This window comes from Megascapheus bottae, chromosome 6 (assembly GCF_031878675.1).
Source record: "Megascapheus bottae isolate mThoBot1 chromosome 6, mThoBot2.hap1, whole genome shotgun sequence".
NCBI classification, from domain to species: Eukaryota; Metazoa; Chordata; class Mammalia; order Rodentia; family Geomyidae; genus Megascapheus; species Megascapheus bottae.
Window position 1 is genome coordinate 18,912,892 of NC_143514.1, and position 12,434 is coordinate 18,925,325.

Sequence of the window (12,434 nt, forward strand, 5' to 3'; positions counted from 1 at the left end):
AGGGTAGGCCGATGCTATTGGTGCTTCTTCACTTTGGGACCCAGTTCCATATTTGTCTTTGTCTGGCACCTCCTTCAGTCCCTCTCTGTGCCTCAGGGCCTGAGAGCGCTAACTGGGTAAGGGCCGCCTGCCTCCTACCTGGCCTCAAACACCTCAATCTTCCCTGCCATAGGGCTGCTCAGGGAAGCATGAAGAGGGAAGAATCTACCCATTTTTTTCTAATTCAGAGCCAATTGACCCATTTAGCATCCTGTACTAGTCTCTCTTCAGGACTGAGTCAATCCCTTCCACCTTCTCCCCTCCCTCTGTGCCATTCATAGTAACATGTGTGCATTACTTGGGTACTTAAGGCTTAAGATCTCTGACTGAAGGCCACTCACTTGACAGGAGAAGTGTGAGGTTTATAACCCTACATGTTCAGGGGTCCTTCAGTAAAAGAATTAGGGTTATTCTTTTCGTTGTTGTTTTTGTGTTCCTTTTTTTTAGATTTTGGAGAAGGGATTTGAGGAGACGGTGAAAATGTTCCTAAGTCTGAAACTGTCTGTCTTGAGTTATCCCATGGTTACTCATGGAGAGGGGGGTGGGGGGTCGACAGTTTTGCCTACAGCTCCAGAGACACAGAGAACAAAGGGGTGACCTTCAGTTTTCTTCAAGCTGGCACATGTGGGGAACTGTGAGCAACTTCTACTGGAACTTTGTATTTATAATTTAATAGAAATGTAATAGATAAAGCAGCCTCATTTGGGGATTGAACTTAGCAACTGGCCCTTCTTCTAGGAAAAGGGGGCACTATTCATTTCTGCTAAGAGGTCCTAGCTCGGAGCTTTCCCCTAGGCAGAAGGCTCTTCCTCATACTCTAGAGACTAGCAGGTTTTCAGACTATAGATCCTTGATTTAGGCTATGGTCACTTTCACCATGGCCATCCTAGGAAAGGCCATTTCACTTCACTGCCTCCAGAGGGCTGGGCTAGACCAAGTGCCAAGGGCAAGGCTGTCCTCACAGGACTCGAGTCTCCTTCCAGCCAGGGCTGACATCACTGCTTTGCCTAGTGGAACCCAATGTAGGAGATATCTAGTTTCTCCAGCTGCTGTAGGAGGCCAATAGACAGGGCACTTGCCCTTTGCCCTGATAAACTCTGACCCTGCCAAAGTGCCCATCTAGGATCTCTCCTGGACACGAGCCCACCAACATTATGGTCATGGGTTCTGCAGTTGCAGGTCGGGGTGAGGGGAGAATGTTGCATGTTGTTTTCTGGTGCTTTATTATACATTTGAATAAACAGTGCTGCAAGCATTTGCCATGAAGGAGCCAAGACTGGAGCCCTCCTGGGGATTTATTTTTCCTCCTCTCCCTTTCTTTAAGACCTTGGATAAATATCAGCATTTCCACCAAGACTCCATTCCACTCCTCTCTACTCTGCAGCCTAAGCAATAGAGTGCTGGCTGAGTACTTGTTCCTGGCAGGCATCAGTCTGGTGACATTGTCTCTTTTTGTGACACTCCATTTGTCCAAAGTAACTGAAACTCATTAGCAAATTTGGAGCAAACTCAGAGGAGGAGAAATAGTGGCTTCCACAATGCGTTTCCATTTGCTCTCCTACCATCTGTGACCCAGACAAGCTTCCTATCAGAAATCTGAGGGCCATATGCTTCATTCTCTGACACATACAGATTGTGTGTGTGTGTGTGTGTGTGTGTGTGTGCACATGCATGTGTGCCCTTGTGCACATGTGGGTGCTTGTGCATGCACATGTGCATGCACAAACACTGGTACAGGGATTTGAACTCAGGGCCTAAGAGGTATCCTTTAGCTTTTTTGTTCCCGGATATTATGCTACCACTTGATCGACAGCTCCACCTCTGGCTTAATTGGAGATAATTAATGAGCTTTTCTGCCTTTAACTGCAATCCTCAGATCTCTGTCTCCTGAGTAGCTAGGATGACATGTGTCACCAGCACACATACACAGACACACACACACACATATACACACACACTGGCTTATTATAAGCTTCTTGCTGAACAAACCTCCACACTCAAATGTAGTATTCACACTCTATTTACATGCCCTAGAAAAATGCACTTGGGCACAGTTTCACAGTCAATGTCATCAGGTCCTGGAAATCATCCATGGGTCTCATGTTAAGAATCTCTCCTCTCAGATATTATCTTCAAAGTCCTTAAAATTTCCCTGGATGAAAAGAAGATAGCTGAGATCTTAATGTCATAGAACTTTTGACGTTTTGCTCCCAAACTTGGTTTCCTTTCAGCTAAATAGATGAGATATGGGGTGAGAGTGTGAGGATTTGAGAAGGGGGAGAAAGGATTACTATTTCTTGACTGATCAAATGATGAAGAGGCAGAGACAGATTTTTGTCTGTTTTTTTGTGGGGGGTGAGGAGGTTAGGAAGAAACGTTATCAGCATAATAATAGTAATAATAATAATAGTAAAAGAGGTGAGTGATAAAGGTGATACTTTCTGGGCCTCAGCGAGGAAAACGACAGATCTGATGGGAAATCTCCTTGTAGCAAAGTCTTTAGTACCAGCTCTTCCAGCAGCGAAGAATATTCATTAGAAAAAGAAGCCAAAATGATGGATGGACTCAGGATCTAGCCAGGGTTTGGGAAGAGGCAGTGCAGGGTATCGATCGCCCTTCTCAGGAGGATCAGCAAACACGAGCCAACACCAGCAGCCTGGGGGCCATCCTAGTTCCAGCGCTGACTGAACCAGAGCGCCTTCTGTCATCCTGACAGGTGATCTTGGGTCAGCGCAGCCCGATCCTCCCCAGACAACGGCGCTCCAGCGCCCTGTTCTGCATTAGGGCAGCGTGGGTTTCCCACCGAGGGAGGAAGGGCTCGGGAGCCCAGGCCCTCCCCCACTCCAACCCCCGTGTCCTTCAGCACAGCCTAGACTCCCTCCCCTTGCCCTTCTGATTCACTGCGCCCACCTCCCTGCACCTACCCCATTACAGGGGGGTAGAGTTGCTCGGCGGCCGCCAGGCCGGGAACTGGCGCCAGCCAGCTGGTGGACGCCCGGCTTCAACAGGGGCGTCTTGGGCAGAGAGAGGTTTGGGGCTGGTTGTGTGTGTGTGTGTGTGTGTGTGTGTGTGTGTGTGTGTGTGTGTGTGTGTGTGTGTACGAGTGTGTGCACGCTGGGGAGAGAGTAGTGGTGGCACAAAGAAATGTGCGCACAAAGGTTAGGAGAAGAGATCCTGGGGCTCTGATCTCCTTTTCCCCCTGCAATTGTGCGTTTCCGAAGGCTCTCTCGGGGAGCTCCGTAGGCTACAACGCCGCTCGGAAACTACATTTCCCAGAAAGCCATGTGGAGGGAGGTGGGGGGCGGCGACCGAAGCTGCGCCTGCGCACAGGGTGAGCTGGAAAGGTAGGGGAGAAGGAGGCGTGCCCGCGGCCCGGCCGAGGGGGGGGGGCGAGGGCCGCGCGGCGGCGGCGCCGGGGCGGGCGCGCGTCCGCGGCGGTGATGGCGGTGCGTGAACGCGCGGCGGCAGCAATGGCCGCTCTGGAGCGGCGGGTGCCGAGTCTCGATGACTTCGCGGGACAGAGCTGGAGCTCGTGGGTGGAGCGGGCCGACCTGCCTGCGGCCGACGGTGAGTACGGCCACCTTAGAGTCTGAGGACCCCATCACTGCCTCCCCTCCCCCCTCCCGGCCCCCGCCAGCTGAGGGGAGCCGCCGACAGGAGCCGCCGTCCGGCTCCCCGGCCCCCCAAACAAAGGACCCGCCGGGTCCTAGTGCCCGCCCTCTCCGACACCTTTGCGTCGCCGGGTCCTAGCGCCGACTCACCGCTTGCAGCCCACCCTACCCTCCTCCGTCTCTGTCTCCGTCTCTCTCTCTTTCTCTGCCAGAGCCCGTATCTGCCCCCACGTTTACTTGCCTTTATCTTTTCCCTTGAATTCTAGTCTCCAGTTTCCGCCCCTCCTGCACCTGCTCCGGCTCTTCCCATCCGCAACAGTCCTCTCCACGTGTTTCCCACGCACCCCACTTCTATGCCCCCCTCAGCACCCCCCTGGTGTCTTTGCCTTTTGCCCCCCACACCTCCAGCACCTTTTTAGCGTTTTCCTACTGGTTGCGGTACTCATGGACCTCTGCCCCCTCCGCATGAGTTTTTCCACCCATCTATCCATCCTCCTCTCCTTTCCGCCTTCAGTCCATCCATCCATGCCTCTGACCCTGGTCCTTCCTCGGGCCTTTTGCCCTGCCTCTTGGCTCTCTTCCCTGACCCTCACTTTCTGTACCCCCCCCCCCGTGCCTTTGGCGAGTGGGCCTATAGCCCCTTTTTCTCATCTTTGTCTTCTGGGCTCCAGGGAACACCTGGCCTCATGGCCTTTGGGGGTGACAGCAGGCATCACGCCCCTAAAGAAGTTTGCAAGTGAGAAGAGATGGAGCAGGAGACCTCATGGAACAGTCTCTAATGACACTTGTTCTTTGAGACATCTGACTCTCAGCTCCATTCTGTCCATCATTCCCCATAATTGCATTTAACGGACTTCAGAGTGGGAGCTGCCCCTTGTCTCTTGCCTGTCCAACTCACCATGCCTCATATCTGGATATTATATAAGATGGCCAGTAATCTTCTCACCTCAAAAGGGGCTCATCTGTGAGTGAGCATCTAAGAGCAAACCTAAGTGGGTGCGTAGGCCACTGTGGGACTGCCCTGTGCTGGGTGGCCAGGGTGGGGCCACTGTCAGGGTCTGGGTGAACTAAGAACCGGAAATGGAGTCAGACTGGTTCAGTGACTCAGAATTGATTTTTTTTTTCTCAAGGGAGAGGGAGGGGGGGTGAGTAAGATAGGAGGATGGAAGAAGCTGCTTTGCATAGCTAAAATGTTTTTGTCATTAACCCAAAAACTGAAGTAGGAAAGCAACCCTTTGGCCAGAGCCCCTCTAGGAAGAGGAGGGGGTTTGCCTAGCTGACCAAGGAGACATTGGAGATGTCAATGGGCCTCAATCTAGCATCATCTCTGTTCTGTGACCATCTAATCAGTGCAGGACCTGAGAAAACTGAGTATAACTTTGATAACATTATGATATCTCAGGTAAACCTAAAGCAATTTATGAGGAGGGGAACAGGATAGTAGCTTTTGGGGACTGCTACAAAATAGCCACAAAGATTTGTGGGAGAAATCTCAAGGAGTGATTCAAGTACCTTCAAAAAGAAAAAAAAAATCAGAACCAGTTTCCTTTAAGTGAGAAAGAAACCTAGAAAGGGATGATATTTACCCAACTCACCCAACTAGTCAGCAGTTAGAGCCCTAACCTACACTAAGGAGTTGAGGGGCAAGAAGAAAGATGGCCAGATTCTTCTTCAATGAAACCAGTTCATCCCAGAAGAGCAGATGCAGGATGGGCCTTGAGAAGGAGCCATTGAAAGGTTCTCTGGAGAGTCTGAGCACCAGGGGCTTGTTAGGGAGTGTGAGCTCCGTAGTGCTGGGCTGGGGGTCTTGTTCCACCAGGAGGTAGGGCTCTGGGAAGAGAGTGGACCTTCTGAGCTGTGTTTTTCCTCCAGGGGCTGAGCTGGAAGAGAGTAGTAAAAACATGAAGAAGTTGGATGCTATGACTCTCATTAAAGAAGGTGGGACTCGATGCACGGGGGCTGGGACCCAGGGCAAACAGGGCCACTCTCCCCTCTTCCTTCAGGAGGTGGCTGTTGAAGCAGTAGGGCTGAAGATCCTCATTTTGATAGGACTGAGTGAGCCTTGCCTGCTGTGACCTGTTGTTGGCTATCCTAATCATAGGTGATGGGTGCCCACTCACGTAAAAGCTCTGTATACTTCAGGCCCAGTTAGATTGAACTCTGAAGACTGGGAATATCCAGCAGAAAGCTTGACACATCAGTCAGGAGGTGAAGCACCCTCTGGGAGGTGGGGTGGTGGTGTGTTCTGATCTTACAAGGAAACCCTGCTTCTCCAGCCCCAGTGATAAAGCGTTTCTGTGATTGCAGATATGTCCATATTTGGGCACTGCCCTGCCCATGATGACTTCTATTTGGTTGTGTGTAACCATTGCAGCCAGGTGGTGAAGCCTCAAGCTTTCCAGAAGCACTGTGGTGAGAGAAGCCCTAGGGAAGAAAGATGAAGGGTGAGGGGAGGTGGAATCCAGAACTCTTAGGACAGCGAGGACATCACGTGAGGATAATGGAAGGCTGTCCTAGGGATAGGAAAGTCCTTGGGAAGCGGGTGGTGGGGTGGGGGAGGACAGTTCCAGGATATTGTGGAGTTTCAAGTTATTGGTTGAGCAAACTTCCAGCATCCAGGGATAGTAAGAGATTCAGGAATCTGGGTCTAGGATTTTGAGTCTTGAAAACTCAGTTTGGAAATGGAAGAAAGCAAATTCACAGTATAAGCTTAGGAACTCAGATTTTTCTCGTGGTATGAGAAAATGGTTTGGTTGGGGGTTGGGAAATGAGGTCCGTGATACCACTCACCTCCTTTATTCTCTCCTACCTCCTGGTGACAGAAAGAAGACATGGGCCCCTCAGCAAGCTTTATGCCCGGGTCCCACCCCCACCTCCAGCCCCTGCCAGCTCTCAGAAATGCCATGTAGTGAATGGGCAGGGTCCAGCTTGCAGAGCCCCCGGTTCCACCAAAACCTCCTCCAGGGAGAAGGGCCAGGGGTCCCGGAGCCGTGGCCATCAGCCTCCAGAGAAGACCCAGAAGGACAACCTCTGGTAAGTCTGTAGACTCCCCAAGACCAACCCTGACCCTGACCCAGAGAGAGGTTGACACCAATGGAGATGGCCCTGGGTCAAGGGTATTGCACATTGCAGAAGGCCACTTGCCCATCTATAGCTCCTTTCCACAGACTCAAGGGCTTGTGAGTGCCGCTTTCCCCATGTACCACACCCCTCCTGGAGCCCACCCAAGATCCAGGGCCAGGGAAGAGATAGCTCTAGGCCAGAGTTCAGCACCCAGACCCAGCCTCCCACACCCCAGCCCATACCCTCTTTCCACGTGTAGCCTTTTCGTGCCTGTGGTGAATCTGGAGAAGATGTCCAGTCTCCCGAAGCCCGATGGACATGGAATCAGGGTGGCCCCACCCTCTGCTTTCCTCAGCCAGCCAGGCGGCCTCCCCAAGGACTCCCCTGGAAAAGCCCCCATGGCTCTCCCTTCTAAAGAACCTCCTGGCAGAGAGAGCAGTGAGATAATCCCCAGTGAGGGTTCCAGCCACCGGGCCGAAAGCAGCCCCCCGGAGAAGGAGCCCAGTGGGACCAGGCTGCCCCCCAAAACCCACCGGAAGATGGCTCGTGAGTAGTCATGGTCCTTGGGGTCAGGAAAGGTAGAGTGGGGGACTCATTGGGCTGTTCTGTCCTTGGGCTAGAAGGGTTGGAAGTCAGGAATAGATGGGCCTGGCCATCGTAGCTTGCGAAGTGCAGGAACTCTATAATCTCCTGACCTACCTGTTCTCAGGAAGCTTCTCTAGCTTGGATCTCCTGAGCTAGGCTGAGGGAGGTTCTGCCCAAGCAGGCAGAATTATTCATCCTGTCCTTGGACAATTGTCTGTGATCCCCTTTCTCCCATCTCACAGCTGGTTTTCCTGGCATCCCAGATGCCTATGGCTACTTTTGCTTCTTGCTGTGTGCTGCCCTCCTTTGGGCCTACAGTTTCTGGGAGGAATGCTGGGGCTAGGGACAGGGGAAGTCCATCCTTAAGAGAAGAGTTACTCTGGAAAGTGAACCTCTCTGTCTTTGTCCTGATTCTTCCCAGGCCCTTCGTAGGAAGAGGCTAGATTCTCTCATGAATTTGTTAAAAGTAGCCTCTGGTTCACTGAAACCTCTTTACCCACAGGGAAGGAATGTGACCTCAACAGGCAGTGTGGAGTCATAAATCCAGAGACCAAAAAGATCTGTACCCGCCTGCTGACCTGCAAGGTAGCCCCATCCCCATTGTACGGTGAGGGAAAACAACACAGACATGGGACCTGGGAGTCTTCTTCAATAGAAGAATGTGGAAAGACCTAAAGACCCAGCTCAGGGGATGGGAAAGGGAAGAGGAGGCTACCCCCTCACCTCAGTGGGCACGAGGTGGGACCAGCAGGCAGGGAGTAGCTTTCATACCCCCTCCCCCCAACTAAAGGAGGGTGTTGGCCTCATGGGGGAGTAAAACAAATACACACTCACCCACAAACACACTCACACTCCCTCTTTCTCCGCTTGCCTAGGCCAGAGCACACCGCTGCCCCTCACCCCTGCTCAGCTCACAACCCTTCCCACCCTTCCACCCTGCTGTATTCTAGATCCACTCGGTGCACCAGCGCCGAGAGGTCCAGGGCCGGTCCAAGGATTTTGACGTGCTAGTGGCAGAGCTGAAGGCCAACTCCCGAAAAGGAGAATGTCCTAAGGAGAAGAGCCCAGGGCGCAAGGAGGCGGCGCCCTCCCAGGAACCTCCCTCCTTCATCCAGGCTGTGGCAGCAGCTGCACCCAGCAGCACTTTTTCCGCTCGTGCCAAGCAGACTTACCCATACTGTGCATTTCCCAGGTATGTCCAGAGTCGATCCCCTCACGTCACCTGGGTATATTCAGCCCTTAAGGCACCAGGGAACATTGGAGACAGGCCCAGGGGATATCCTGGAAAATGTGTTCACTGAGACCTGAGTGTATGGGTGTATGTGTGTGTATGAGTGTGTGTTGGGGAGGGATATCTGTGCCCTGCAGTGGTTTGGAAGCAGGTGATTCTCCTATTCCTCTCTGAGGTATGCTAGACCCAATACAAACATTTTCCCAGCTACTTCCAACAAGCCAAAACTTGTCACTGGGGAGCTGAAAGGGTCAGGGTCCTGGGCAAGGCAGTTGTACTGTGTATTCATTCACTGGCCCCCTTCGTGTGCAGAGGCTGCGCTGGATCCCTGGGAGAGCTTGCCTTGCCGAAGGAGACACACACGCATCTCTGCCTGTAACACCAGGGGCAGACACGAAACACAGGCTCAGCTCCCAGACAGGCTCACAGGAATATGTGGTGCAAGAAGGGGGTTGAGAGAGTTGACTGGGCTGAGCAGAGCTGGGTGCAGTTAAGCTCGGAAGATTTTTCTGGAGGAGGCGAATCTGGAGCAGATTTTCCCCCTAAGGAGGCAGGGCCTGGGATGTGCCGGGGCTTGGGAGAGAACACCTTGGGAGCTACGGCCTTGGGCTCTGTCTCTTACTCTGTGAGCTCTGTCGTGCCCTCCCAGCCTTTACTCCTTCCTCTTCCTCTGATTGCCCAGCAGAGTGTTTGCCTTGGCTGTTTAAGCTTGGCGGGTATGATCTCACACCAGTCACATCACCTTCACATCCCTTTGGTCCTTCTAGGTCCCGGGCCTCTTCTGAGAGTGAGTTGGATGATGATGGCTTCTGTGGTGGTGATGGGGACCCAGGCCTGTTCCCTTTCCCCCTACCCCGGGGTGGGGCCCAGGCCTCCAGCGAGGAGAGTGAGGAGGAGGGGACATCTGAGGATCTTCACCTCCCTCCTGACTGCCATTATGCAACCCGGCCCCCACGCCCACAGGCGGTAAGGACCTGGGCAGGGTTCTGGGGTGGAAGTGGGGAGTGGTCCAATCCTTCTGGGCCACAGAATGGGGAAAAGTTCCGAGATTACTTGCAGATGCTCTGTGTCCTTCAGCCCCACCAACCACATTCTTTCCTTCTGCCTCCAGTTCTGCACCTTTGGGAGCCGGCTAGTGAGCCCGGGATGTTATGTGTTTAGCCGCCGGCTGGACCGGTTCTGCTCAGCACTCAGCTCTATGCTGGAGAGGCACCTTAGCTCCCACATGTGGAAGTGAGTCTCTGGGGCCCAGAATTTCCCTCCTCAGCCCTGAGTGTACATGGGCTTCAGAAGCTTCAATCCCTGACACATACCCTCTATCGTGCCTTGGCTAACTGCTAATTAGATCCCAGATGATAAGTGGCATGGAGTAGGGGTGTGGCAGCCTAAAGAAGGACCCGAGTGGGAGGTGTGGGGCTGGATCTAGACAGTCATGTATCACTTTCAGTACCTTTGGGTGATGTGGAATTAGGGATGCCCACTGTATCATTATATTAGAGATACACAGCTTACTACTATTCAGTCTGTTCTAATTCCTTCCTCAACCTGTGCCTTCCTCAGCCCTCAGTTCCAGTGTCTGCCAGCAGATGGCAGCAGCTGTGGGGTTGTACTGGTCATTTATCAGTGTGGGAGAGAATGGATGTTGGGAGGCGTTCTTGTTTGCTTGGCAGTCACAGTGGGGCTCTCTTTTTGCTATAGGAAGATCCCACCTGCAGCTGAACCTCCATCACACCTTGTCAGTTCCTCCTTATCTGCTCCCCTGAGCCCACCCACTATGGGCAGCTGCCCCCGACTTCCAGGCCCACCCCCCAGACCTGCCTGCCCAGCCTCTACGCCTCCCATCAAGGACAACCTGGTCCCTAGCTACCCTGCAGGCTCTCCTAGTGTAGCAGCTGCCTGCAGCCAGGCTGAGTGCACGGGTGGCACCCAGGCTATCACCTCACCTCTACCTGCCAACACACCATCTCCATCCTTCAGCAAGCTGCCACCTTCCAAGGCCAGCAAGTTGTCTAAAAGCAAGGATGGAGCAGAGGTAGAGGCCCCTTCTCGAAAGCGGAAATTATCCCCAGGCCCTACCACTTTCAAACGGACCTGCATTCTGGAGCCCACCGGAAAAGGCAAACCCTCTGGCTGCCGGGGTCTGTCAGCCAAGACTAAAACAGCTCTGGGCATGGGGTTTAATGGGACAGTGGGGCCAAGAGTAAAAAGAACAGGGCCCCTGGACTGTCGGGGTTCCCCCCATCCACCTTCCACGCCTGTCAAGGCTCAGCTGGAGAACCGAGACATCATCAGTCACCCAGCCAAGGCATTGCCTGCCAACTGCCTCTCTGAGGAGGAGGTAGCCAAGAAGAGGAAAAATCTGGCCACTTACTGCCGGCCAGTGAAAGCCAAGCACTGTCAGGCGGGTGTCCCTGCTGACGCAGCCTCCTCTGTGCGCCGCAAGAAGCCAGGCCCAACCCTGGCCTTTGAGGAGAAGTGTTCTACACTGAAGGTACCAGCCTAGCTCCCTGCAGTGCGTGGGCAGACAGGGGTCAGGAGGGCTGACCGTGAGGTCAGTAGGTACTTGACATGGAGATGGTGTTAAGTAGAGGACTGAAACATGGGGAAAGAGTTTTGGGGCTATCTTCTTTAGGAAACCATAGATGAGCTTTCAGCATGGTGACGCCAGCTTTTACCTGATGGACCTTTTCCCCCTGCCCTTGTTTTTGACTTAATCAAAGGACCACTTCTTTCTGAAATGGCTATGGCCCTCACCCCAGGACCTAGAACTACCTCCAACATCCAAAGGAATGGAAGTTTGAGTCTCTGAGCTGTAGCTCAACATATTGAGCAGCTGGTCCTGTTCCTGGGTGGTTCTTCTGGGCATCGGGGCATTGAAGAGCAGATGGACAACTCAAGGCCCACTTAGGCACGTGTGCTCCCGTGCACTTGTGCCGTGCTCCAGCTTCTCAGTAGGTTCAGGTGGCAGAGGTTTTTCTAGTGAAGCCTGCAGCCAGGTTTGTCATTTCTATTGGAGCCTGCTTTGAGCTATCCATATGATCTCTGCCTGGAGGGACATCTGGGAGATGGGACAGGGGGATGTAACCCCAGTTTTAACATGGGCCAGGTGCATGTCAACTCCGCTGGTACCCAGAAGGGAGTGAAGTCTGACCATTGTTAAGGGATTCATTGTGTGTGTGTATATATGTGCATTTACACATGTGTTTTCCAGCTTTACTACATAGGCTGCCCTAGTTGGCATTCATCTTCCCCTTGCTCAGTTGTATTTATCAGACCCACAATAGGAAATCAAGATTTAGGCCTTATAGTCTACAAAGGCACTGAGTAGAATGAACCCTGACCCTATCTCTTGCCTCTTGTCTTCCTGCAGTCAAAAGCCCATTAACAAGAAAGTGCCTGTCCATTGCAACGGAGCCGCCAGCACCTCCTCCCCTCCAGACCAGGCCCCAGGCTGCTGCCGCTTTTTATAACTTTATATTATTTTTTTTAAGAAAAAAAAACACTTTAAAATACCTCAAGACTGTCTCCTTGTTGTGTTGCTGCTAAGAAAACGATGAAAAGGAAGAAAATGTAGCAAAATGAGTGTCCTTAGTGTGCCTAATCCCACCCTTGGAAGCTGAGGTGACAGGCAGTCCCATCCAGATAGGATGATGAGGCATGTGATACAAGCCTCCTCTAGAATGTTGACCCTAACATACCACTCTGGTCCCACTGGGAAGAGAAACTAGAGAGGGAAGAGGGAGTTGCACTGTTGACTTTGCTGTTAGGTCTTTGTCCCCAGGATCTTTGGGAGTTGGTTTCTGGCCCTTTTCTGGTCTTCCAGAGATCCTGGGTCTCCATCCCTTTTTACATCTCAGTTTTGCCCTTCTACCTCTCACCAGCAGCCTTGTTTTCTCAGCCATGCA

General features: G+C 52.7%; 1 protein-coding gene across 3 annotated transcripts; it reads left to right on the top strand.

Annotated features, from left to right (window-relative positions):
• Nucleotides 1-3,393: 3,393 nt before the first annotated feature.
• Atxn7l2 (ataxin 7 like 2) lies at nucleotides 3,394-12,047 on the top strand. Of its 3 annotated transcripts, none has more exons than XM_090334353.1 (11): nucleotides 3,394-3,606; nucleotides 5,523-5,588; nucleotides 5,958-6,062; nucleotides 6,473-6,683; nucleotides 6,973-7,259; nucleotides 7,801-7,883; nucleotides 8,249-8,490; nucleotides 9,297-9,495; nucleotides 9,641-9,762; nucleotides 10,228-11,020; nucleotides 11,900-12,047. In XM_090334353.1, the coding sequence occupies exons 1-11, from the start codon at nucleotides 3,480-3,482 to the stop codon at nucleotides 11,912-11,914; spliced, it is 2,250 nt and encodes a 749-aa protein (XP_090190479.1). In that variant the 5' UTR covers nucleotides 3,394-3,479; the 3' UTR covers nucleotides 11,915-12,047. The 3 variants fall into 3 exon arrangements, with proteins under 3 accessions (XP_090190479.1, XP_090190480.1, XP_090190481.1); XM_090334354.1 differs by having other exon boundaries at nucleotides 7,069-7,259; XM_090334355.1 differs by lacking the exons at nucleotides 3,394-3,606; nucleotides 5,523-5,588 and adding an exon at nucleotides 5,744-5,858.
• The last annotated feature ends 387 nt before the right edge of the window (nucleotides 12,048-12,434 follow it).

Coding starts and splice junctions, on each gene's coding strand:
- Atxn7l2 (XM_090334353.1), top strand. CDS start 3,480: ATGGCGGTGCGTGAACGCGCGGCGGCAGCAATGGCCGCTCTGGAGCGG. Junction 6,684..6,972: donor ACCCAGAAGGACAACCTCTG/GTAAGTCTGTAG, acceptor TTCCACGTGTAG/CCTTTTCGTGCCTGTGGTGA. Junction 9,763..10,227: donor CTTAGCTCCCACATGTGGAA/GTGAGTCTCTGG, acceptor TTTTTGCTATAG/GAAGATCCCACCTGCAGCTG.